The sequence below is a fragment of the Raphanus sativus genome, chromosome 4 (genome assembly GCF_000801105.2).
Source record: "Raphanus sativus cultivar WK10039 chromosome 4, ASM80110v3, whole genome shotgun sequence".
In the NCBI taxonomy this organism is placed as follows: Eukaryota; Viridiplantae; Streptophyta; class Magnoliopsida; order Brassicales; family Brassicaceae; genus Raphanus; species Raphanus sativus.
The window spans coordinates 20580132-20607285 of record NC_079514.1 but is presented as its reverse complement, the minus strand read 5'-3'; the positions used below and the strand labels follow the sequence as shown (position 1 = coordinate 20607285).

At 40.3% G+C, this 27154-nt stretch overlaps 3 protein-coding genes and 2 non-coding genes across 5 annotated transcripts; 4 read left to right on the top strand and 1 right to left on the bottom strand.

The window, feature by feature from the left end:
• Window positions 1-901: 901 nt before the first annotated feature.
• On the top strand, window positions 902-4418 carry LOC108855651 (glucan endo-1,3-beta-glucosidase 7). The gene is made up of 4 exons (XM_018629518.2): window positions 902-1058; window positions 1137-1795; window positions 2308-2634; window positions 4133-4418. Exons 1-4 carry the CDS (start codon window positions 992-994, stop codon window positions 4370-4372), a joined length of 1293 nt encoding a protein of 430 aa, XP_018485020.1. The 5' UTR covers window positions 902-991; the 3' UTR covers window positions 4373-4418.
• Window positions 4419-6125: 1707 nt separating this feature from the next.
• On the top strand, window positions 6126-7947 carry LOC108850557 (uncharacterized). Its single transcript, XM_018624068.1, has 6 exons — window positions 6126-6431; window positions 6482-6687; window positions 6833-6927; window positions 6999-7310; window positions 7412-7506; window positions 7570-7947. The coding sequence occupies exons 1-6, from the start codon at window positions 6126-6128 to the stop codon at window positions 7945-7947; spliced, it is 1392 nt and encodes a 463-aa protein (XP_018479570.1).
• Window positions 7948-13762: 5815 nt separating this feature from the next.
• LOC130512128 (small nucleolar RNA R71) lies at window positions 13763-13869 on the top strand. Its single transcript, XR_008945689.1, has one exon. It is a non-coding gene; the product is annotated as a small nucleolar RNA R71 (small nucleolar RNA).
• A 3323-nt stretch (window positions 13870-17192) lies between these two features.
• On the bottom strand, window positions 17193-17299 carry LOC130512119 (small nucleolar RNA R71). The gene has a single exon (XR_008945680.1). It is a non-coding gene; the product is annotated as a small nucleolar RNA R71 (small nucleolar RNA).
• An 8242-nt stretch (window positions 17300-25541) lies between these two features.
• LOC108854025 (uncharacterized) lies at window positions 25542-26926 on the top strand. The gene is made up of 2 exons (XM_018627514.2): window positions 25542-26017; window positions 26122-26926. Exons 1-2 carry the CDS (start codon window positions 25600-25602, stop codon window positions 26736-26738), a joined length of 1035 nt encoding a protein of 344 aa, XP_018483016.1. The 5' UTR covers window positions 25542-25599; the 3' UTR covers window positions 26739-26926.
• Window positions 26927-27154: the final 228 nt, after the last annotated feature.

Below are 27154 nucleotides of genomic sequence, written 5' to 3'. Positions count from 1 at the left end.
AATGCTACGCCTTTTCCGCTTTTGTTTTTTAATAATCGTTTCCGTCTTTTTGAGAGAAAAGAGGGGGTTTATTGCTGCTTTATATTTTTTCCTTGTGCCACAGCAAAAGCGAGTTGGTCTTCTTTTTATTATTCTTTTACCATCTTTGTGGTAGATGTTGGAGTGTCTAATTCCTTGCTTTCCTTCTCCACCACCTTAGTCGCATTGCTCCATTTCTTAGTAGAGAAGGAAAATCCAATCATCAAAAAGCCACAGATTACTACAGTTAGTTAATTATGTGACTAATGGCTCATTAAGAGGGGGGAAATCCATATCATCATAATAATTGTCTCACTTTTTCATGCAACTAATTAACTAAAGATACTTTAGGGTTTAGTCCCATTTATTGTTTCTTTAGAAGGCCTTGTAACACGTACTTATACATTGTCATGTTGTATTTTACTTCATTTGGTATGTATGAGTTCTATAAAAAAGTATGTTGTCTCCATGTGTCAGGCTTTCAGTGGAGCTCCTTACTAAATTTGGAGGTGAACAAAAATTTCAGAAAAAAATCCCACAAGCTTACTACAAAATCACCCACTGAAACCCACTAATCAAAAAGATTTACAAAAAAAAGAATAGTTTATCAGTACGTATGTTCATAGTTTGGTTTTATGGTACCAACATAATACTTCGAATTTCGTTAGAATCTCCTATCAATATACTGTGGTAAGAAAGTGACAAAGTGTATAGTGAAAAGCACTTGATGTCTATGTCAGAAAAAGAAACCCTTCACGTAATTAAGTTATTTCAATCAACTTACCGTTAAAATTTGAAATGTGAGAAAAAAGAAGTTACTTTTACTTTTACTTTTCCTACGTCGGTCGTTTTTGATGGATCTATATATATGGATTACCCAAATCTAGTCGATAATTCTCTGTAAGAAAAAGAACAGAAAAAAAACTTGGGCATTTAAATACAAAACAGCAAAACAGAGCAAAACAATACAGCCATGGAAGCTTCTGTTTATCGATTGTTCCTACTCTTCTTCTTCTGTTCATATGCTCTCCATCAAACAAGTAAGTTTATTCAGTTCATATTTTTATACGTATAGAACTTCTCTAACAATCGGATACTTTCATATGTACCAAAAACAGTGTCTCAGCCATTCATTGGAGTAAACTATGGCCAAACCGCCGACAATCTTCCTCCACCGTCAGCCACCGCAAAGCTCCTGCAATCCACAACGATCCAAAAAGTCCGTCTTTACGGATCTGACCCTGCTATAATCAAGGCCCTAGCAAACACTGGGATCGAGATCGTCATCGGAACAGGCGATGTACCCGGTTTAGCATCCGACCCCAGTTTCGCTCGGAGCTGGGTGGAAACCAACGTGGTCCCTTATTACCCTGCGAGCAAGATCACTCTCATCGACGTCGGAAACGAGGCAACAACCTTTGGCGACCGCAATTTCATGTTGCAGCTCTTGCCGGCTATGAAAAATGTCCAAAGCGCCCTCGAGGCAGCCTCTCTCGACGGCAAGATTAAGGTATCAACAGTACACACAATGTCGATTCTGAGCCAGTCCGACCCTCCTTCGGCCGGGGTATTTGCTTCCGACCATGCTGATATATTGAAGGGGTTGCTAGAGTTTAATAGGGAGACGGGGTCGCCTTTTGCGGTTAACCCGTACCCGTTTTTCGCTTACCAGAGCGATCCTAGACCCGAGACATTGGCCTTTTGCTTGTTTCAGCCTAATCCTGGCCGTGTCGACGCAAACAGCAAGATCAAGTATATGAATATGTTCGATGCTCAGGTTTAACACCTCTTTACTTAGTTTTTCTTTTCGACGACCTCTTAATTTACTTGGTTTTGCCTTATTGAAATGTTCGAGTTAACTAGGTGTTGTCAATAAAAAAAAATTAACTAGGTGTATGAACAGGAAATTCGGAAAAAATATTTTTCTATACCTAAAAAGTAATTATTTCACGGAATTTTAGTTGAACTTTCATTTTTATATAAGGACTTTGTTTTTTCTTGGTTAATTTTAAAACGTTTGGTTAGAGAGTAAGGGATATTTAGTTAAGTCAAATTTAATGAAAAGTGAAAAGGTTGCCTTGAAGGAAAAGACCTTGCCAGATAATGGAAGAACGAAAACTGACATCAAATTTTGTAAATATGAACTCGTATGTATAATTAGGGAAACAAAAATTAATAGAAAATGTGATTTTCTTTTTTTGACAGCTTTTTTTTTTGACAGTAATAGAAAATGTGATTTATAACATATAAAAGAAGGAAGATATAAATAATGAATTCGATTTTATGAAGGTTGATGCGGTGTATTCAGCTCTTAGCTCGTTTGGGTTCAAGGACGTAGAGATAGTGGTGGCTGAGACTGGGTGGCCATACAAGGGAGACCCGGACGAGGTTGGCGCGACAATTGAGAACGCTAAAGCTTACAATAAAAATCTTATCGCACATTTGAAATCAATGGTCGGAACACCGCTGATGCCTGGGAAAGTGATCGAGACATACTTGTTCGCATTGTACGACGAGAATCTCAAGCCCGGGAAAGGATCTGAACGAGCCTTCGGTTTGTTCAAACCTGATCTAACCATGACTTACGATATCGGTCTCACCAAAACTACCAACCAAGTAAGTTTTCATTAGATAAAATGATAAATGATGTGAGTTATACCGTAACCGGTAGAAGTGTCCAACTGTATTTAACCTATTCAAACCAAAATTATTTAAAAACAATTGCAAAATAGAATAAAAAGGAAAACCGATTCCGCGATGATTTTCTTATGAACAATACTTAGGTTCACCTCTGGGGTGAACTTATAAATTCACCTATTTCCTTATTTCAATCAAATTGCCATAAACATTAATATCACATTATAAATAAATTATAAATTATAAAAAGTAAATTTTAAATCATAAACTCTAAATTCAAATCCTAAATCCAAATTTTAGATTTTAAATTTTAAACCAAACCCTAAATCCAAACCTATACCCTAAACCCAAACTATATACCCTAAATCCTAAATCTAAATTTAAATCCTAGACCCTAAACCCAAACCATAAACCCTAAACCCAAACTCTAAACCCTAAACCCAAACTCTAAACCCTAAATCCTAAACCTTAAACCCAAACTCTAAACCATAAACCCGAACTCTATACACTAAAATGTATTTGAAAATACATTTGATGATCATTAACCCAAAGGTATTTGAAAAATTTGGGTTTATGATTTACATTTTGGGTTTAAGGTTTAGGATTTAGCGTTTAGAGTTTGGGTTTAGGGTTTAGAGTTTGGGTTTAGGATTTATGGTTTGAGTTTAGGGTTTAGGATTTAAATTTAGATTTAAGATTTAGGGTATAGGTTTGGGTTTAAGGTATAGGTTTGGATTTAGGGTATGGTTTAAAATTAAAAATCTAAGATTTGGGTTTAGGGTTCGAATTTAGAGTTTATGATTTAAAGTTTACTTTTTTGTAATTTATAATTTATTTATTTATGTGACATTAATATTTATGAAAATATAATTGAAATAAGGAAAGAGGTGAATTCATAAGTTCACCTCAGGGGTGAACCCAAGTATTGTTCTTTTCTTATACCACCCGTATTTTAAAAAACGGAAATTTCACACCTAAAGCTACACAAAAAACCAAAATTACCTGACAAACCAAAATCTCCATCTCTTTCTTCCATCCTCTTCCTATCTCTCACTAGTCTCACTCTATATATCTAGCTTTAGTATTTTTTGGTTATTTCACAAATTTTCCCGTACTTTAAACTGAAAAAAAAATAAACTGTCAAAATTATTCTCTGAAAGAAATATTTTAAGTCTTCTTTTTATTTTTATGAAAACAGAATCAACTGAAATTGCATTCCAGTGGTAGTATTCAACAAAGAAAACACTAAAAACCAAACCGAAAATTTGATCAACATCTTAATAACCAGTCACTGAAACAAAAAAAAACTACTAAAAAAATTACAGGGAAATAAAATAGAACAACTAAAAAGCTGTTATTACATAAGATTTTTATATGATGCTGATCTAAGGCTGAGGAAAGTCAAAATAAAGACATTCTGATAACTTTTTATTTAAAATAACTTACAAAACAATTTTTTTTGTGCTATGTTTCTCAGACTTCCATGGCTCCGCAGTCTCCACGTCTACCACCAGCTGCAGCTCCGACGAGTCAAACGTTGCCTGCTCCCCCGCAGATGATCCTCCCTTCACCGACTTCTCCCTCCGACAAAAATTCTGGACAAACCGATGTTCATAATTCTACTCCACGCTCTGCTTCTCTAGCTCACTTATGTTCTTCTCTTTCTGTTCCATCGATGATGTTGTTTGTTTCGGTTATGTATGCATTGATCATATAAAAATTATGGAGTATTTTCATCCATTTTCAAGTTTGTGTTACATTAATATTTGTCTCTGACTAATTTAACTGAAATGAATGTACTACGAAGAATATAAACAGATTACAACACAGTTAGAAATAAATATTTCATTATTCACCCGATCCGAACATTATGTTTTAGCCTCAGTTCAAGTAAAAGAATGTAGCACTAGCCGAAAAATTCTAGGCCTAGTAACTAAACCCTGTTCGAGGTGGCATTGAAAGAAAAAAAGAGCTGAGCAGTTTCTCTACTTCCAAAACTTGGAAGGTGATATGAATCAGAGCTCCACCGCAGAGCTTGTACAACAAATGTCTAGTTTGATTCCTTGGCCCGGTGTAGCGAAAAATGGAAAAATCGTGCTGGGAAGTCTCTTTAGTGTGAGACGTCGGTTTACACTTTATGCCCATGTGTGAAATGAGCGAGAATGGTTTTTTAGCAGTTTTCTTTGAGTTTAAACTGCCTAATTGTTCATATAATCGTATCTTCTTTTATTTTTTTATTTTTTCTTCACAAAAATCGTAAAACATAAAGTAGAAAAACTTTAGAAAGAGAAATCATCCGATCAAGAGAGAAAATTGAAGATTTAATTAGCTGGATCAATCAAGTCCAAGTCCAAAACAATTGTCTGTTGGGTGATTCTGACTGTTGTAAGGTTCGAAAGATCTGAGGAAAACTGCGCAAGAGGTATCAGGAAGACGTGATCAAACTGAATCATGTCGGCTCTAAAGACAAAGGTGAGTGTGTGACCATAGTCTAATGTATATTATTTTAGTCTGAATGCTAGGAGATTGTTCTGTACTGCTTGCTTATATAATTTGAATTATCTGCACTGGTCTGGCTTAGATTGAGTAATCAGTTATTTCCATTGATGCGTCTGGGTTAGTCCATGTGCTTAGAGCATTACAGACTGCTAAGGCATGACTGAATCTTGAGATAGCACTTTGGCTTGGAACGGTTATGTCGATCAAGTATCTGACTAGGTGATAAGTGTAGAACCTAAAATCTACACTAAGTATTTTGTAGTGTTTGTAAAGTAAACTGGAGAGTGACAAAGGATGTAGGCAACGATATCCTTAGAACACAACAATATAATCAAAAATCGGTTGACAAAAATAGACTTTTATTGAATAAGAGGTCGATTACAAGGAATAACAAAGAGATCGACTATAGCAAAGAGATCGAACAAGATCGAGTTCTAAGATAAAGTAAAAGAGGTCAAAGTGTGTGATGTGCTATCTCTCTAGGGTTTTCGCTGTATCTTAAAGTGTTGATCTTGCTCTCCTTTTATAGTATCGACTCCGCCATCATCGTAACTGACTCCGTGATCTCCGATTATTCCTTCGACTCCGTCTTCATGTCGAGCTCTTCTTGCGGGCTTCTATCTAGCGGCCTGTTATTCTAGAATAGGCCCATTAGCCCGATTGTCCAAAATTGAGTCCAACATTTGCCCCCCAGCCCAGTCGATTTACTTTAGGAAGTCGAAAGGGCGATAACCTTTCACTCGGTCACAAATCTCGGAACTGGGTCGCCACGTGTGTCCGTCTGATTTGACCGGTCAGCCACTTTTCCAAATCGTGTGGCTCACATCGATAGTTCGTGGTTTCAAATGCGGTAACTTCCTAGGGAACCGTCTTTCTCTTTCTATTTGTTTATTTATTTTCGCGTAGTGGATTCATCGTCTTCTCCATCTCGATCTTCCTTTTTCCTGCAATTATTCTCTCTGCTCAAAGTTATGGCAAAGGAAAAGTTTGGCCCATATACTAATTCTACGCTCACTCGGGATGAGCTCAAGATAATCCAAGAGCTTTGGGGAGTTCTCTACGCCGTTGAAGGCGAGCTTCCTGATGGAGGCACCCCCGAGACCGTAAGGTCAGGGTACTGCGGAGCCTTTATGACTCATTTCAAGGATGGCGGTTTATCGTTTCCTCTTCCTTCCTTCCTTTTAGAGCTTTTAGCGGAGCTCGGAATGGCGTTCACTCAGATGAACCCAAATTTTTTCGTTATCTCAAGGCTACATGGGTTCGAGCTAGAGAGGAAGGTCTGGAGTTTGAGTTGGCGGAGCTGAAACAACTTTATACTTTAAAGCAGAACAGCGGCTTTCAGGGGACGATGATCCTGGCTCCGCGTGAAGGTCTCTCTATTATCAGTGGTATTCCCAACAAAGACATTCAGTGGAGAGACAAATTTTTCGTCTTTAAGGTCAATCCGGCGTCGGTTGGCGATTTTGATTTTTCTCGGATCCCAAGGGAATGTAATGAGAATATTGCTAAGCGATTTCCTTGCTTTTCTTTTCGGTATATACATTCGTCATTTTTTTTGATGATCTGATTCTTTGTTTCCGCACAGAACTATTTGGTTGTGCCAATATGACTCCGAACCTGCGAGGGTTAATTGCGGCGTTATGCCGGAGTGATTGTCTATGGTCTTCTTTTACTCCAGAGCGTATGCTTACGCTATGACTCCGGAGCGAAACCGGGCTGCTCCTATCGCGCTTGAGGAACCAGTTCGTCCTCAACAAGATCGCAAAGGGAAAAGTAAGTCGTTCTCAGGACTATCATTATGCTTTTGTCAGTTTGATGAATTTGACAAGTAATTGCTGTTAAAGTTTTAGAGGTGAAGAGAGCGGAGGCTTCTGCGGGTGCCGAACCCTTGAAGCGAGCTCAGAGAACTCCGAAAGGACATGTACTCAGGCCGAGATCTCAGGCTCCGTCTCCCCTCCTTTTGGCCATGCCGGTGTCGGTTGCTATTCTGGTTCTCGAGGACCAGTCGGCGTCTCATATCCCGGTTGAGTTGGATGTTGGTGGTGATAGAGTCGACTCTGGGGCTCGCCGAACTCGTCGTCTGGATCTGAATGAGGTCGTCTTGGCAGACCTTAGTTCATCGAGCTCGATGCCTCCTCTTGTGACGCAGGCTCCAGGTGAGGGAACTTCCTGATTTGTTCCGACCGATCTTCCTCCGGGTGGTCGAGGTGATTCTTCGCTAGCGTTCTCATATGATAATGATGTTCCGATTCTTGAGGATCCGGAGCATCTCACGTCGATCTGGCGCAAGATAAGGACCCCCAGATGCGAGCTCCCTTCTTTGGAGAAGATGTGGCCGTTGCGAATGCTAAGGTAAGGCATTTGCAACAATCTTTAGGATTTCGGGATCGTTGTTCTAATCTTTCTCTTTCTTAGGCTATGGAAGCCAGTAATGAGTATGCTGCTTTGATGGAGGCACGACTGGCGAATTTCCAGAGTCGAGAAGAGCTAGAAGGCCAGTTTCTTATTATTCAACAGTTGCAATCCAAATTAAGCGCATCGCAGGCGAACGAGCAACATCGAGTGAAGGAGTTTGAAGACCTAAATGCAGCGTTGGCGGCTGGTGAGTCGGATAAGGTCGCGATTATGGGAGATTTCGACTCATTGAAGGAGAAGTTCAAACGAGAAGCTGAGAATCGGGAGAAAACAGTTCAAAAGGAGCAAATGGCTACCTTTTCTTTCTATGTCACATATGTTGTTCAAACTCCGGATGGGAGGCGAATGGCTACCTTTTCTTTCTGCAATAAGTTTTGAACCGAAACCCGTAAACACTTCGGGCAGCTTGGAACTAGAGCCAGTTATTAAATTCCTTCTTGCAGTTGCTAAGATTCAGATCTGATATCTCTACCCCTAAAAGAAGACTTTACTAATAGAAGTACCAGCTCTGAATGTCTATTAATATTATCATTAGACAACTGTGGGTAATAATGCAATATTTTCACTATATCAATATACATAAGATTATCTCTAAAGTTTTATGCCAGCGACTAAAGAAAATATTTCCGGACCGAATATCAGAGACCTAGTCAGCCTTTGTTGCTGGAAGACAAATATCTGACAATGTTTTAATAGCACAGGAGATGTTCTATGCTCTCCGTACAGATCCTGGAGGAAGAAATAGAAGAATGGCAATAAAGACAGATATGAGAAAAGCATATGATCGTCTAGAATGGGACTTCATTAGTGCAGTCCTACGTAAAATGGGCTTCTCAGAAGTGTGGATTGAATGGATAATGCAATGTGTAACATCAGTGAAATACCATGTCTTGTTTAATGGTCAACCTAGAGGAAATATAACCCCACACAGGGGATTGCGTCAAGGAGATCATTTGTCTCCTTTCATATTCATCTTATGCACGGAAGCACTCGTTACCCTTCTTAATCATGCATAGAATCAAGCTAAGATAATGGGGATGCGTGTTTCGCACGCTAACCCCCCGATATTGCACCTTCTCTTCGCTGATGATAGTCTGTTCTTCTGTAAGACGGATCCCCGTGAATGTGATGAAGTCATTGATATACCATGAATTTAACCCACTTTTAGCCATGGTATATTAGTGTTTTAGGATATATTATATTTATTTTGGAGTCTATATTGCATATTTATAGGTTCAGGAGCAAATAGAAGAAAGAATATAATTTTGGAGTATTTTGGAGCACTTTGGAGTTTACACCCGAGAGGACCGTATCGACCACCCGAGGTCGACAAGGAGAGAAGCGCTTCGATCGATGACACTTAACCGCAGAAGCCCGGATTTGGTCATAGCCGAGTTAAAGCCCAAGACACCATCTATTTACCAAACTCCCCATGACGAGTTTTAACCTAATTCTATAGTATTTATGTCTTGCCTATGTGTTTTGGCACATACACGGTTTTTACAAGAGTTTTCTAAAAGACATAGTTTCTTTGGTTTTGGTGAGAGAGAGAGAGTTATCAAATTGAGAGTAATCTTGAACACCTTTTCTATTCTATTCTATGAAGCTTTTTATGATTATGTTTATGTTTTGCTTGGCTATGTCTGAGTAAACACCTCTGTTAGATTTATGATTCAAATATGTATGAGAGATTAGCACCAAATATGAATACCTGAGAATGTGATATTCATCTTAGAAGATCATACTTAATGCTTGTGTAGGAGTAGCTAACCTACACATGAATTTAGAGATATCAATCCTTGGATCTATCTTTTCTGAGCTAGGAATTTGCTGGGAACAAGCGACAACTGACTTGGCAAACTCCTTGGCGAACTGTATTCAACCACACGCTTAAAGGTTGCTAGTAGCCCATGATGTTTCTAGCAACCTAAGAACTTTTGATGATTAGATTAAACCTAATTTCAAACACTAAATAGCTAGTTTAATGCATGCAGTAAGCTTATCATGAATGGAGAAAATCAAACAATTAACCTTATTTGTTTTTATCTCATTGATCTAAACACCCTAACACCCTGGACTAAGCAAGTGGATTTCTCAGCCATGAACAGAGAAAACACAGAGTTCATAGATGAATAATACTGCATAATAGTAATAGAAACAAAGAGATAGGGTTCATGGAGTTCTTCTCTATGGAGAGAGATAGTCTTCTCCCTTTACAAAGTAGCAAATCGAAAAGTATAAACTCTAGAGTCTGTTTCTCTGTGTAAAATCACGTCCAAGAATGTAGAAAAATAGAAAAAGTTATATCAAAGTTACTGGCGGCCAAGAGAGAAAAAGAGAATAATTAGGGTAAATCCTGAGATGTGTTGTAATTTCCTTAATAATCTCTGCCGGTGGAACATGCACTCGGGTGCTCCGCTCGATTGGGAACAGTCATCAGACAGCTCTGCGTGAAAATCACCAGATTGCATTATTTTTTGCATCTTTTATTCCAGCTGGTCCATCTCCTATCCAATGCAACTCCAGAACTGTAATGACTCGAAACTGACTAGAAAGACTCGATAAGGACTTGAAAACCAATTAGAAAACATATATACAAGATATCTAAAACACCATATATCAATTCCCCCAGACTTAGATCCTTGTTTGTCCTCAAACAAGGCCAAGTATCAAGAAGAGGGAGAAAGGTTTGAAAGTGTGGGAACTCTCTTTTTCTCAGCAACCACACCTTAACCACGAATCTCTGAACCATACAAGCAGTAAAACTAGGACATCACACCCTTACCGGAATCCCACTGACTGCTGTTCGAAAATCGGCTCCAAACTCTACATCTCAAACCTGAAAAAGCAACACTATCGAGAAAGAACTTCCTACATTCATTTAAGAGCAGCGTGAGCTTCTCATCACAGGCACTATTCAGGGTAGACGGACTAGGTATAGAACAGGCTAATTCTATGTTGGAGTTAAAGAGTGTTTAGGGACTACCAACTTTTCGTATTGGATGCAGGATATCGCGCAAAATAGCCGTGAGAGGATGGCTTCATTGATGTCCACAGCCCCTTACTCGTTTTTGCTATCTCTTGAACGGCTGTTCTTCGTTCAAGACCATTCATCAGACTGCTCTGCTTTGGATCGGCCATCAGGTTGCTCAGTTCATCTGCCTGCTCCTCATCCCTTCAATTTGATATCCACTCTTCTGCTCGACCTTCCTAGTGGCTCATGGTTCCTTGAATTCTTCTTCTTCTCCATTACCATATGCTAAATAAAATGAAAGATAGATTTTTTTTTGGTTGTTTTTTTTTTTTTACAATTAGTACAAAAATGATGGCGAGGTGACGAAGAAAGAGGTAACATGTGATGTTTAAGGATGCCACTGGTGGTTTTGATTCACACCATTCTGGTTCTCCACCCCTGCTCTTGTGCAGTTCATTGATATGGAGCGATCGCTCCCTTAATCTGCTTGTTCTCCTTTTGACTGAATTTACGCAGCAGTAACGAGTAAGAGGCTGCGTCGATCCTTTCCTCTCCGACCTTTTTGCACATATCTGCGCATATAACACTGAAAAACAAATGCATGAAGGTGGAATAAAAGCTAAGGCGCATGGTGGGAACTAGCTAAAGATGAGCTAGCCACTCAGGAACAATAAGATGATATAAAGGATAAGAAGTCCTGAGTGTAGTTCTTGTTTCCCTGATCTAGTGCCCATAACAAGAAGAATTTCAATCAAGATTAGGTTCAAGTTAGGTGGAGTTAAGTCTACCCAGTGTAACCTGATCGGCTGAGAACTTCTGGAGAATCAAGTGAGATATGTCAGGGTGTTCCAGGTTCACATGTGTGTCTTTCGCCACTGCTAAGGTCACTGAAAAAGACAACTAAAGCACGAGGTGGTTAGTGATCAACACGGAATAAGGTCCTAATTCCTACAAAATTTTGACTAACTCGATCCTAAAAACTGAATCAGACTGACTCAAAAGATAAACAAAAGAAAGAAACGAGTTAGTAAACGACGAAGACCCTCCCCCAAACTTACTTCACAACGTCTCAGTGTGAAAATAAATCAGACAGAAGGTGAAAACAAGAATATACATTTTTTTGGTCGAGACACTTACCTGGAGCGGATGCTCTGAAAAATTCTGGGTGTTCCGTCGCCAGATTTTCACCTGGAGCAGCCGCTCTCTTCTGGAGAACAGGGTGCTCCGTTTCTACAACCCATAATATTTTGAAGTATCTCGAATTTTTCTGCTTTTTGACCTGAGATTCAATAAGTAAAACTGAAAATAAGCAAAACAAAAACAAAACCAAATTATATTTACACTTACCAGTGGGTTGCCTCCCATTAAGCGCTTGGTTTAAGTCACTAGCTTGACTTGGTGACAGGGATCAGTCGGATTGAGCATGAGGGCTTGTTCCAAAACAAGCTCCACAATCAGACATATTCAGCTTCAAAACTCTGCTCAACGATCCTTTAACAGCAGCTTCTCCTTTCTCTTTCAGCTCATCAGTGAGAATAACTCTGACTTTAGAGAAAGGTTTAGAGGTGCCCTTACACTTCACCTCATACTCAATGGATTTCTCATCACACAAGCAAGGTATCAAAGTCATTGTAGGGTCTCTCTTGACCCTTTTACTCTGGACTTTTTCATTCACCTTTTCTTTCCCACAGAGTCCCTTGGAACGCCCCACACCATCCAGGACTTCCTTGATCTCACCATTTTCACCAATCTTCTTCTTTGGAACAACCTTCAGCCTTTCTCCACTCACCACTGGGATGGAAGATGCGTGTAGTGTGTGCAATCTGGTAGGGACAACCTTGTAGAAAACCTTCTTATTGATGTTGTAGAAGGAGACTCTCTTATTAGGCATATTGATGATTGCTCCCACTGTAGCCATAAATGTTCTTCCTAGGATCAAAGGCATCTCATGATCTTTGCTCATCTCAACAATCTGAAATTCGGTATGGAGAATACAGTCCCCAACTTGGACAGAAAGGTTGCGAATGGTGCCATAAAGAACTGCTCTGGAAGAGTTTGCAAAATCCAGAGTCACCTGGGAAGGCTCAACATCAGCAATGCCTAACTTGTCTACAATCGCCTTTGAGACAAGATTCACACAAGATCAAGAGTCACAAAGAACTTCCTTAAATTCCACTCCAGCAATAGAACATGGAAAAACAAACTTTCCAGGGTCATCAACCTTAGGCAACACCTTTAGTGATGGTGTCAATGCTTCGGCGAAGAGTGCTTTAATTTCCTCTTGGGTCTCTCTACTGTTCTTGAAGAACATATGCAATGGCCGAATCTCCCAAGCATGTTCAAATGAGATCTTTTTAGGAAGCCTTCTCACCATCTTCCTAAACCCAACAAGTTGCTTTGTACTAATGGGATCCATCAGATGTTTAAGTGGAATTGGATAGTGAACCTTAGGAATATAGACTCGCACTGGTGGAATCTCAGCGGGTTTGTCAGGAGCAGTCACTTCAGAGCTAGCAGATTGTTCTGTTCCTTCTTCTGTGCCTAAAGCAGTCTCAGCGAATAGCTGTTCCGTTTCGTTTTCCTCAACTTTCTCACATTTCAGCTCTGTTGCATTACAATTCCCAACCCTAGGATTCATCACACTCTTTCCACGAAGGATTTCTTGCTGCATCTTAACAGTTTCAGCAGTTTGAGAAAGCTGAACATCGATCCTCTTCATATGGTTGCTTAAAGTATCATATTTTGAATTCAGCTCGGTGAACATGCTGTCCATTCTGGTGTTGATGTCTGTGGTAACCTGATTCAGTGCCTTGACCTGAAGTTGCTGGTTCTAGAGCATCTGCTGCATCATGATGTTGAGGTTTTCAGCTCATCTTGTGGAACACTCGCGGCTGGAACAGCTAGCTGATTGCTCTGCGACTGTTGCTGGTTCTACGAGAAGGTGTTCTGATACCCAGATCCTTGCGTCTGGTTGTTCTTCAGTAGCTGATCGACCTTAGCTGTCAGGTCATCAATTTTCTGGCTGTGTACAGTGTTCCCTTTCTTGGAGCGGTTTCTCTCCTGATTCTCATTGGCTGAGCTAGCTGCCATGTTCTCAATCAGCTTAAATACTCCATCAGTGGTCTGAGTCATAAGTCTCCATTACTCGAAGAGTTTAGAGCACCTTGGTATTTCCAGTCCACTCTATCATAGAAAATGTCCAGGAGGTAATCATCATCAAATACATAGTGAGGGCATTCTCTACGGTAGTCATTGAAGCGCTCCCATGCGTCGCAAAAAGGCTCATCATAGAGCTGTCTGAATGAGGTGATCTTGTTCCTCAATGCACATGTTCTCGCCTTAGAGTAGAAATGGTTGAGGAACGCTGATCGGACCTGTTCTCATGAAGTGAGAGAGCCGGTAGGGAGGGAGTTCAACCACCGTGCAGCTTTTCCTTCAAGAAAGAATGGGAATAACATGCACTTGATGTAGTCTGGTGGCACACCATTCATGCGAATGAAACTACATACTTTTTTGAAACTCTCAATATGCTCCATTTGAATTTCTGCAGAGAGACCAGAGAACACTTTTCTCTGCACCAGATCAATCAAAGCAGACTTGATCTCGAAGTCCTGCCTGGTGCAGAGTGGAGGAACAGTGGCAGAGCGCGTAGTAGGGATGTTACGTGGAAGGTTTCTCTCCCCGATCGGAACAGTCGGCGCCGCCTGTTCCTGGTGCGCGAGACCAGCCTGTTGAGCATCATCCTGTTGAGTTTGGATGGTCAGCTGCATCTGAAGCATTTGCTGTTGCATCAGTTGCATTGCTGCAGCGAGATCATCCTGATGACCGTGATCACCCATAGTGGTGTCGTTTGGCCTTGGCTGTTGTCTTTTCTCTCTTTCTAACTTTACGAGCTCCTGGTTGCTGAGTGTAACTAAATGTCCTTGTGTGTTGATCCGAGTATGTCTACTGGTCATGCACCTGGAACATTAGCTGCAACGAAGAGAAATAAGCAAGTTAGAGGTCTTAGACTAAATAAATAACCTAAATATAAAGGTAACAGTGTTGATTGTAGTACTTAAGATAAAGGTAATAGTGTCCCCGTCGCAACGGCACCAAACTTGATACACTAAAACTGGGTCTTTCCTACTGCAAGGAAACAATGTTGATTGTAGTACTTAAGATTCAATCCAGAGGACCAGTTTACACTTTATCTTTATAGGATCAATATTAAGCTAAGACAATATGGGGGTTTTAAGTTTAAAGAAGTGAAATAAACAAGCAAGCAACACGATTAAAAGGGGGGTTTCAGATGATTAAAGAGCTAGCCTAGGGTGAAGGATTGGGTGTCAAACGATCGTGAGCCAAACATCTATTCAAGGTTTTATTAAGCGCGAGTCTAGAACTCAAATAACACAAGTAGATCGATCCACTTTCGTGGCATCTCTCCTTTCATCAATCAGTATTAATACCTAAACTATCATTTGGATTAAAACATGAAGACAAACGTTAAGCACAGATTCGATTAGTTCACAGATTGCCCAAACATCTACTTTCGCTGGTTAGGGACAACTACCCATTCATGATGTTTCTAGCAACCTAAGCACTTTTGATGATTAAATTAAACCTAGTTTCAAACACTAAATAGCTAGTTTAATACAGGTAGTAAGCTTATCATGAATGGAGACAATCAAACAATTAACCTTATTTGTGTTTAGCTCATCGATCTAAGCACCCTAACACCCTAGACTAAGCAAGTGGATTACTCAGACATGAATAGAGAAAACAAAGAGTTCTGATATATGGTGTTTTATACATCATTGTATATATGTTTTCTAATTGGTTTTCAAGTCTTTATCGAGTCTTTCTAGTCCTTTTCGAGTCATTACAGGTCTGGAGTTGCACTGGATGGGAGATGGACCTGCTGGAACAAAAGAGGCAGAAAACAGTGCAGTTTGGTGATTTTCACGTAGAACAGTCTGATGATTGTTCCTGATCGAGCGGAACAACCCGAGTGATTGTTCCAGCGGCATAGATTTTTATGGAAACCACTATTATTTCGGAATTTGCCCTAATTATCTTCTTTTTCTCTCACAGCCTCCTGTGGCTTTGATATATCATATTTTCTGTTTTCTCATTATCATTCTACACTATTCTAGACACAAGAAACCATTAGAGACTTTTAGATTATTGGATTTGCTTATTGTAAAGGGAGAAGGCTCCATCTCTCTCTCCATAGAGAAGATTATCCTGAACCCTCTCTTTGTTTCTGTTATTTTTATGAAGTATTATTCAGTATCCATGTCTTTGATCTCTTGTGTCATGGCTGGTAGTCGGCTAGCTTGTCTAGGGTTCTAGGGTGTTGATTTCGTGAGCTAAACATAGATAAGTGAATCACTCGATTGTCTTCATTCATAACCATTCTTACTGCTTGCATTAAACTGGCCGCTTAATGTTAAATCATAGGTTTAATCTGATCATCAAAAGTGTTTAGGTTGCTAGATCTGTTTTGAATGAGCATTGCATCCCTAATCAGCGAAAGTAGATATTAGGGTGTTCTGTGAACCTATCGGACTTGATCTCTCTTGCTTGTTGTCGCTTCTCACCTCAACGACAGTTAGACGGTGAGATCGATAAGCATAGGGAGCAGTACCACGATAGTGGATTGTTCTACTTGAGTGATCCGAGTTCTAGACTGTTCTTATTAGCACTTGAATAATTGTTTAGCTCACAAGTTTTAGCACCCGATGAAGTAACCCTAGATTGGCTTCTCTTTAAATTGAATTTACTCTTTGCAAACATTTACTTTACTTGCACGTCACTACTTAAATCAAAACCCCATATTTGTCTTAGCTTGATTTTGATCCAATAGAAATAAAGTGTAAGAGTTGGTCTCTGTGGATTCGATCCTAAAGTGCTACATCGACATATCATTCGATTGTGGTAGTGTGCACATTAGGTTAATTGGTGTGCGTGAACACGAATATCAATTTGGCGCCGTTGTCGGGGACCATCTTTTTTTACCTTAATTTTTTGGTTATTTATTTAGTCTAAGACCTCTAACTTGCTCTTTTCTCTTTGTTGTAGGAGATCGCAAGGTTTAGAAAATCAGAACAGACAACAATCAAGGCCAACCAACACAACCATGGGTGATCACGGCCAACATGATGATCTCGCTGCAGCAATGCAACTGATGCAACAGCAGATGCTTCAGATGCAGCAGACCATCCAAGCTCAGTAAGCAGCTGCAGAACAATCTGCTCAACAGGCTGCTCTCGCGCGACAGGAACAAGCAGCGCAGACTGTTCCAATCGGGGAGAGAAACCTTCCGCAGAACATTCCTACTACGCGCTCTGCCATTGTTCCTCCACTCTGCACCAGGCAGGACTACGAGATCAAGCCTGCTCTGATTGATCTGGTGCAGAGAAAAGTGTTCTCTGGTCTCTCTGCAGAAATTCCAATGGAGCATATTGAGAATTTCGAAAAAGTCTGCAGTTTTACTCGTGCGAATGGTGTGCCACCAGACTACATCAAGTGCATGCTATTGCCATTCTCTCTTGATGGAAAAGCTGCACGGTGGTTGAACTCCCTCCCTACCGGCTCTCTCACTTCATGGGAACAGGTCCGATCAGCGTTCCTCAACCATTTCTACTCTAAGGCGAGAACATCTGCATTGAGGAACAAGATCACTTCATTCAGACAGCTCCATGATGAGCCTTTTTGTGATGCATGGGAGCGCTTCAATGACTACCAGAGAGAATGCCCTCACCATGGATTTGATGATGATTACCTCGTGGGCATTTTCTATGATGGGGTGGACTGGAAATACCAAGGTGCTCTAAACTCTTCGAGCAATGGAGACTTCATGACTCAGACCACTGATGGAGCGCTCAAGTTGATTGAGAACATGGCAGCTAGCTCAGCCAATGAGAATCAGGAGAGCAACCGCTCCAAGAAAGGGAACAGTGTACACACCCAGAAAATTGATGAGCTAACAGCTAAGGTCGATCAGCTACTGCAGAACAACCAGGCACAAGGATCTGGGTATCAGAACACCATCCCGCAGAGCAATCAGCAAGTTGTTCCAGCCGCGAGTGCTCCGACTGCAGGGAACAGTCCGCCAGATGATCTGAAAAATCTGAACATTATGATGCAGCATATGCTCCAGAGCCAGCAACTTCAGGTCAAGGCACTGAATCATGTTACCACAGACATCAACACCAGGATGGACAGCATGTTCACCGAGCTGAATTCAAAATATGATACTGTGAGCAACCACATAAAGAAGATTGTTGTTCAGCTTGCTCAAACTGCTGAAACTGTTAAAAGACAGCAAGAGATCATTCGTGGAAAAAGTGTGATGAATCCTAGGGTTGAGCACTGTAATGCAACCGAGCAGAGACGTGAGAAATCTGGGGAAAAACAAGCGGAACAACTGTTCGCTGAGACTGTTCTGGGCGCAGAACAGAGAACAAAGCAGTCTGCTAGCTATAGAGTGACTGCTCCCGCGACTGCTCCCGCTCCCGACGGATCTACTGATATTCCACCAGTGCGAGTCTATGTTCCTAAGGTTCCCTATCCGATTCCACCTAGACACCTGAAGGTGTTGCCTAAGGTTGATGACCCTGGAAATTTTGCTTTTCCATGTTCCATTGCTGGAGTAGAATTTGAGGAAGCTCTTTGTGACTCTGGATCTTGTGTGAATCTTGTCTCAAAGGCGATTGTAGACAAGTTGGGCAATGCTGATGTTGAGCCTTCTCAGGTGACTCTGACTTTTGCAAACTCTTCTAGAGCAGTTCCTTATGGCACCATTCGCAACCTTCCTGTCCAAGTTGGGGACTGTGTTCTCCATACTGAATTTCATGTTGTTGAGATGAACAAGGATCATGAGATGCCTTTGATCTTAGGAAGGACATTTATGGCTACAGTCGGAGCAATCGTTGATATGCCTAATAAGAGAGTCTCCTTCTCCCACATCAACAAGAATGTCTTCTATCATGCTGTTCCCACCAGATTTCAGAAACTACATGCCTCTTGCATCTCAGTGTTCAGTGGAGAAAAGCTGAAGGTTGTTCCAAGGAAGGAGCTTGATAAAAACAGTGAGGTCAAGGAAGTCCAGGATGGAGATCCTCACACTGATACCCATACATTCAGTGGGAATGCTAAGGTGAATGTAAAAATCCAGAAGAAAAGGGCCAAGAGAGATCCTACCATGACTTTGATACCTTGCATGTGTGATGAGAAATCCATTGAATATGAGGTAAAGTGCAAGGGTACCTCTAAACCTTTCTCCAAGGTCAGAGTTATTCTCACAAATGAGCTGAAAGAGAAAGGAGAAGCTGCTGTGAAAGGGTTGTTGACCAGAGTTTTGAAGCTGAACATGTCTGATTGTGGAGCTTGTTTTGGAACAAGCCCTCATGCTCAACCCGACTGATCCATGTCACCAAGTCAAGCTAGTGACTTTAACCAAACGCTTGGTGGGAGGCAACCCACTGGTAAGTGTAAATATAACTTGGTTTTGTTTTTGTTTGCTTATTTTCGTTTTAGTTTATTGAGTTTCAGATCAAAAAGCAGAAAATTCGAGATACTTCGAAAAATTTTGGGTTAAAGAAACGGAGCTCCCTGTTCCGCAGGAGCCAAGAACAACCGCCCAGGTGAAAATCTGGCGATAGAACACCTAGAATTTTTCGGAGCACCCGCTCCAGGTAAGTATCTCGACCAAAAAAAATTGTAAATTCTTGTTTTCACCTTCTCTCTGATTTATTTTCACACCGAGACGTTGTGAAGTAAGTCTCGGGGAGGGTCTTCATCGGTTACTAACTCGTTTCTTTCTTTTGTTTTTCTCTTGAGTCAGTTTTTAGAATTGAGTCAATCAAAAATTTGTGGGAATTAGGACCTTATTCTGTGTTGATCACTAACCACCTCGTGCTTTAGTTATCTTATTTAGTGACCTTAGTAGTGGCGAAAGACACACATGTGGACCTGGAACACCCTGACATTTCTCACATTGATTCTCCAGAAGTTCTCAGCCGATCAGGTTACACTGGGTAGACTCAACTCCACCTAACTTGAACCTAATCTTGACTGAAATTCTTCTTGTTATGGGCACTAGATCAGGGAAACGAGAACTACACTCAGGACTTCTTATCCTTTATATCCATCTTGTTGTTCCTGAGTGGCTAGCTCATCTTTAGCTAGTTCCCACCCTGCGCCTTAGCCTTTATTCCACCTTCATGCATTTGTTTTTCAGTGTTATATGTGCAGATATGTGCAAAAAGATCGGAGAGGAAAGGATCGACGCAGCCTCTTACTCGTTACTGCTGCGCAGATTCAGTCAGAAGGAGAACAAGCAGATTAAGGGAGCAACCGGTCCATAACCAATGAGCTGTGCAAGAACATGGGTGGAGAACCAGAATGATTTGAACCAGAAGAACCACCAGTGGCAATCCAAACATCACATGTTACCTCCTTCTTCGTCACCCCACCATCTTTGTAAAAAAAAAAAAATTAAAAAGAAAAAAAAATCATTCTTTCATTTTATTTAGCATATGGGGATAGAGAAGGAGAAGAATTCCGGATACATGAGCCATTGGGAAGGTCGAGCAGAAGAGTAGGTATCAATATGAAGAGATGAGGAGCAGACAGATGAGCGGAGCAGTCTGATGATTGTTCCCGAACGAAAAGAACAGTCGCTCCTGAGATAGCAAAACGAGTAAGGGGCTGTGGACATCAATGGAGCCGTCCTCTCACGACTATTTTGCGCGATATCCTGCATCCACTACAAAAAAATGGTAGCCCCTAAACACTCTTTAGCTCCACCATAAAATTATCTTGTTCCACACCTAGCCCGTCTACCCTGAATACTGTGATGAGAAGCTCACGCTGCTCTTAAATGAATGTAGGGAGTTCTGTCTCGATAGTGTTGCTTTTTCAGGTTTGAGATGTAGAGTATGGAGCCGATTTTCGAACAGCAGTCAGTGGGGTTCTGGTAAGGGTGTGTTGTCCTAGTTTACTGGTTGTATGGTTCAGAGATTCGTGGTTAAGGTATGGTTGCTGAGAATAGGAGAGTTTCCACACTTTCAAACCTTTCTCCATGTTCTTGATACTTGGTCTTGTTCGAGGACAAACAAGGATCTAAGTCTGGGGGAATTGATATATGGTGTTTTATACATCATTGTATATATATTTTCTAATTGGTTTTCAAGTCTTTATCGAGTCTTTCTAGTCCTTTTCGGATCATTACAGGTCTGGAGTTGCACTGGATGGGAGATGGACCTGCTGGAACAAAAGAGGCAGAAAACAGTGCAGTTTGGTGATTTTCACGCAGAACAGTCTGATGATTGTTCCTGATCGAGCGGAACAACCCGAGTGATTGTTCCAGCGGCAGAGATTGTTATGGAAACCACTATTATTTCGGGATTTGCCCTAATTATCCTCTTTTTCTCTCCCAGCCGCCTGTGGTTTTGATATATCATATTTTCTGTTTTCTCATTATCATTCTACGCTATTCTAGACACAAAAAACCATTAGAGACTTTTAGATTATTGGAGTTGCTTATTGTAAAGGGAGAAGGCTCCATCTCTCTCTCCATAGAGAAGATTATCCTGAACCCTCTCTTTGTTTCTGTTATTTTTATGAAGTATTATTCAGTATCCATGTCTTTGATCTCTTGTGTCATGGCTGAGTAGTTGGATAGCTTGTCTAGGGTTCTAGGGTGTTGATTTCGTGAGCTAAACATAGATAAGTGAATCACTCGATTGTCTTCATTCATAACCATTCTTACTGCTTGCATTAAACTGGCCGCTTAATGTTAGATCATAGGTTTAATCTGATCATCAAAAGTGCTTAGGTTGCTAGATCTGTTTTGAATGAGCATTGCATCCCTAATCAGCGAAAGTAGATATTAGGGTGTTCTGTGAACCTATCGGACTTGATCTCTATTGCTTGTTGTCGCTTCTCACCTCAACGACAGTTAGACGGTGAGATCGATCAGCATAGGGGGCAGTACCACGACAATGGACTGTTCTACTTGAGTGATCCGAGTTCTAGACTGTTCTTATTAGCACTTGAATAATTGTTTAGCTCACAAGTTTTAGCACCCGATAAAGTAACCCTAGACTGGCTTCTCTTTAAATTGAATTTACTCTTTGCAAACATTTATTTTACTTGCACGTCACTACTTAAATCAAAACCCCATATTTGTCTTAACTTGATTTTGATCCAATAGAAATAAAGTGTAAGAGTTGGTCTCTGTGGATTCGATCCTAAAGTGCTACATCGACATACCATTCGATTGTTGTAGTGTGCACATTAGGTTAATTGGTGTGCGTGAACACGAATATCAAGTTCATAGATGAATAATACTGCATAATAGTAATATAAACAAAGAGATAGAGTTCAGGGGATTCTTCTATATGGAGAGAGATAGCCTTCACCCTTTACAAAGTAGGAAATCCAAAAGTATAAAGCTTTAGAGTCTGTTTCTCTGTGTAAAATCACGTCCAAGAATGTAGAAAAATAGAAAAAGAAGATATATCAAAGTTACTGGCGGCCAATAGAGAAAAAGGGAATAATTGGGGTAAATTCTGATATGTCTTATAATTTCTTTAATAATCTCTGCCGCTGGAACAGGCACCCGGGTGCTCCGCTCAATTGGGAACAGTCATCAGACTGCTCTGCGTGAAAATCACCAGATTGCATTATTTTCTGCATCTTTTATTCCAGCTGGTCCAACTCTCCTCCAATGCAACTCCAGACCTGTAATGACTCGAAAGCACTAGAAAGACTTGATAAGGACTTATAAACCAATTAGAAAACATATATACAAGATATCTAAAACACCATATATCACATGGGCACATGCAGCAACCCCAACTCCACCATCGATGTTTCCCGCAAGTCATTACACGAACATATACTATCTTTTATGGAGGAAAAATGATATAAAAGATCCTGAGTTGGATAGAGATCCATATCCCTGGATTATGTGGTATATTTTGAAATCAAAGAATAGCAAACTATTCCGAGGAATAGACAGAGACTCGGTGGAAACTGTCCGACATGCTGAATCAGAATGCTATGCTTGGTTTGAGGCAAATAGGAAACATGAAGAACAAATAACTAGAATGCCTCATGCACAATAATTGAATTCTGAAAGATGCATCAAAGATGGTTCATGGACACATGACACACTCTTTAATGGTTGTGGATGGACATGGAAAATTGCAGAAGGAACAGCACAACTATTGTGAGCAAGAAACCAACGACGAAGAATCTCACCACTTTACTCGGAGCTTGAGGCCCTTATATGGGCAATGGAATGCATGCTTAAACTATCCACGTGCCAGGTTTTGGCACTGATTGTCAGGATCTAGTCTCAATGACTCAAGACCCAAGAGCATGACCAAACTTCTCAACTGAACAGGATGAGCTGCAGAAGCTAAGAGCAATTTCCCTGATTTTTCAATTTTTTTATTCCTCGTACTGAAAATGTATCATCTGAATTTCTAGCGAAGACAACAAGATCCTACAAAATATAACCAATATATAACCGGTAAATCCATCTGTAACCCAACCGATTTTTTACCGGTTCGTTATGGGTATAAAAATATTTACCTGATAGGTCTGAAACAGATAGTTCTTATCAGGAGCTGTTTAGTTCTTTTATTTGGAGCTGGACTGAATATTCAGATGTCCAGACCTAATCTATTTATTTTTTTCTCATATAGTATATTATATTTAAAGCATGAAGGAAATTACACAGCCAATAAAGACTTCAGTTTTTCCAGAGCCAAGAGCCGACAAGGAACTAAATTCCTCTGGAGCCGTAAGTTGAAAGAAGCATACTCCTTCCGAAACTTTTTTAAACCGGACCGACCCAATGGTTGGACAGGGATCGACCATAAACCGATTATATATCGGGTTGGGTATAATAACTGGTTCGACCATAAACCGGTCTCATAGCTGAACTGGATCTCAAAATTATTAAACTATAAAAACTATTAAAATTATCAAAAATCTATAAATCATCCAAATAAACATAACTAGTTTATAATGTTTTATGTTTAAAATTTATTTGTATTTTAATTATGTATTATATTTACAAATATTAAGTTTATACTTATATACTAAAATATATTAAACCAGATTTGATCCGGTCGAACCATATTGAACTATGACCCAAAAATTTCCGGTTCAGCTTCTGGTCAGGTTTTAAAAACACTGTCTGAAACCCAACACTTACTCTGGTTTAGTTTTTCAATAGACCTAATCTAGTTTCTCAATAGAACTTTTTTCTGTGTGACAAATTAAATATCATCAAGATATACTTAGAAATGAGAATGGCAATGCCAATCAAGATCAAAACTTTCTATCAATTCTTACCACGTCAGAACTTCACACATTGGACAAATTAATCGTACTGTTGGATGTAGTTGTCCATAAATGCGTAGAGTTTGAGTTTTACTTTTTTTTTTTCCTTCTAAATTTTTAATAATAAAGGAACAAGCCCAACCGAAATATTACAACAAAAGGCCCAAACATCTGGCCCAACTAAAAAAAAACCAAAACACGGGTCTAAAGCCCAAACCACAGCCCATAGACAGAAAACCCTAATCTCCCCAACCACACCGACGTCACCTGCGCCGCACTACAACCAGATCGAGACTGCGCGACCATCACCGCCCGGAAACCTTCATCGGAGAGCATCCATCGATCTAACTCATCGAGATCTCGTCCGAAACCGAAGCCATTCGATTCACCACACACCAACACAGATCTATGAGATCACTCGAACAGATAACCGCCTACAATCGATCCATCACCTCCGGCTTCCATGCAGCGGTTTCAGATGATAGATCAAGAGGCAGAGAGGCTTTGAAGTGCCGACTCATAGATCAAAAGGACCAGGAACAAACTACTGAGAACCAAAAAAATAAAACCAGAGAAGACGGTACTAGAGGAGCTACTATCTCCCGGGAGCCAAAGCCGACGACCGCGATACTGACAAAGCCACCGCTTCTCGGGAACAAAAGCCGACGATAGCAGAGCTATAGTAGCCTCTACCTCTCGGAGACAAAGCCGGCGACGGTGGAGCTGTCGAAGCCTCCACCTCCCGAAACCGAAAAACCGACGAAAATATCAAACAACTCTAAAACGAAAAGGAGGAAAGCTTAAACAAAAAGAATTGTTATCATCAAGATATACTTAGAAATGTGGTTCTCTTTTCTTATCCAGTGTGGTTCTCTTTTGTGGAAGCACCTTAGCCTAATGGTTAAGGTCTAAAGGCTTCTACACCCAGGTCTGGGGTTCAACTCCCAGACTATGCAATTTATTGCAGAATTTCTCAAATCCAGGTTTCAAGTCCCGGAAAAAGCGCGATTTATTAGGCAACTATGCAGATTATGGAAGGAAAGATTACAGGCAACTATGCGATTATGGAAGGAAAGATTACAAGAGATCTTCAACATGGTGCAAGTAAATCTGGTCAGGCGTGGATCTTCATAGGACGGCTCAGATGATGCAGTTAGGTGTAGATCTTCATAAGACAGGTAGTATTGTCGGTTGTCGAATCGTCTATGTAATGTTCCTAATAGTTGTAATATCATAATAAATCAGCGTTAAAAAAAAAAAAAAAAAAAAAAAAAAAAAAAAAAAAAAACCGGACCGGTAGTGGCTGTGGTAGCCCACTCCGCCGGCCGGCCACACACTTCTCTTGAGATCTAGAAAGAAGACAGAGCTTTCTCTCTCTGTCCTTTTTTGAGAGTTTGAGTTTTACTTAAATCAAACGTTTATTATTTAAAAAAAAGAATTAAAACTAGTGGACATTCGAGCTCGAGATTTAGTTGGTCAAAATCATTACACTAATGCAGTATTCTCGTAATTGATGCAACTTGAGTGTGGAGCCACTCGTTTGATCTTTTAGCAGAAAAGAGAAGGCCACTGGTTAAGCATAGATGAACGTATGCCTTTGTTTTTATGTGTGGTTCTCTTTTCTTATCCAGCAATTCGCCACATTCCTTCATTATATATCCAGACAAAACCTTTATTCGCATCAGGAGAAAAAAGAAGAAGAAACAATGTCTAAAATAGAAAACAAAAAGCAAGAAGAAGAATCATCAACTACAACCAATACTATGGCATGGCCGGATATTGAAGAAGAATTCGTGATACCTGAGCTTTTACATATCGAAGGCGTGAAGAAACTTCACATGAGCATACAAAACGAGTGGGATTACCTTCAGAAGTCTGCGTGCCAAACTGCTGCAGGAAGAGCACTTTGGAAACATGTCATTCACGATCCTCTCGCTCACTTGTTTGCTGGAGAGACACATTTGAGAAACTTACACACAAAGATTAAGAGAGACCGGCTAAACAATGCTCGAGAGGTCTCTGGTGTGATTCTAGCCGTTCGAACTCTTTGGTTTGATACAAGGATCCAAGCTGCTTTAGACTCTTTCGACAATGATGCAACACAAGTTGTTCTACTTGGTGCAGGTTTGGTTTCCCCTATTTTGGGCATTTTTATTATTTATGTTTTTGTGAAACAATAATAAAAGATAAATAGCCAATAACACATAATGATATGGTTGAAATATCAGGAATGGACGCAAGATCGTACAGACTAAACTGCTTGAACAAAAGTGATGTATTCGAAGTGGACTTTCCTGATGTCTTGCAAACCAAAACGAGACTGGTCCAAGCTACAGTAAGTTCAAGAGAGGAGCTTAAGATGACGGCCAAATCACTAATCGAAGTAGCAACTGATATAAGAGAGAAGGATTGGTTTGAAAAGCTTAAGAAATCAGGTTTTGTGCCAGAGATTAACACTGTATGGGTTCTTGAAGGCATTCTCTATTACCTGTCTCACACAGAGGCGATGCAAGTACTCAATCTCATAGCTGAGAAATGTGCAGTAACCAGGACGGTTCTCTTGGCGGATTTCATGAACAAACCGTCTGCTTCTCTCCCGAACTCTGTGTTCCACTTTTACAGTGACTGGCCTGATCAGCTCTTACCATCCTTGGGGTTCTCTCATGTAACGCTTTCACAGATTGGTGATCCAGATGCGAATTTCGGTTTGCTGCACAATCCACTCAATCTCTTTAACAAACTTCTTCGCCTGCCAAGGACTGCACAGATCCATCCAGACGATGGAACACCGTGCTGCCGCTTGTATTTGGTTGAGGCTTCGGGTTCACCGCCTCCAGATAAATAAATCCATAGAGAACTAATGTGAGCATGTAAGCTCACTTATTCCACTGCTACACTTTTGCAGAACAAGTATATGAGTCTTTCACACCATAGAAACTGTGTAGGAGATTGTTGGCAATTGAATGTATAAAACTATTGATATGAACAAAATCACTACATATTAAACCATAAACTCAAAAATTCCATTTTCTATCTCCGTAGAAATTCAAACGAATTTATAAGTGAAAATGAAGCTAAGCATCAAGCGATGATTATGCTCAAATAATTAAAACGAGATTTATCTCACTTTCAACAAATTGTAACAAAATGTCGGTACCACTAAACAGCCATAACTATTCCACACTGACTATAAGAAGAGAAGAACAGACTTCATCTCAGATCTCAAGTCAGTCTTTGACAAATTGAAACAAGTTAAAACAT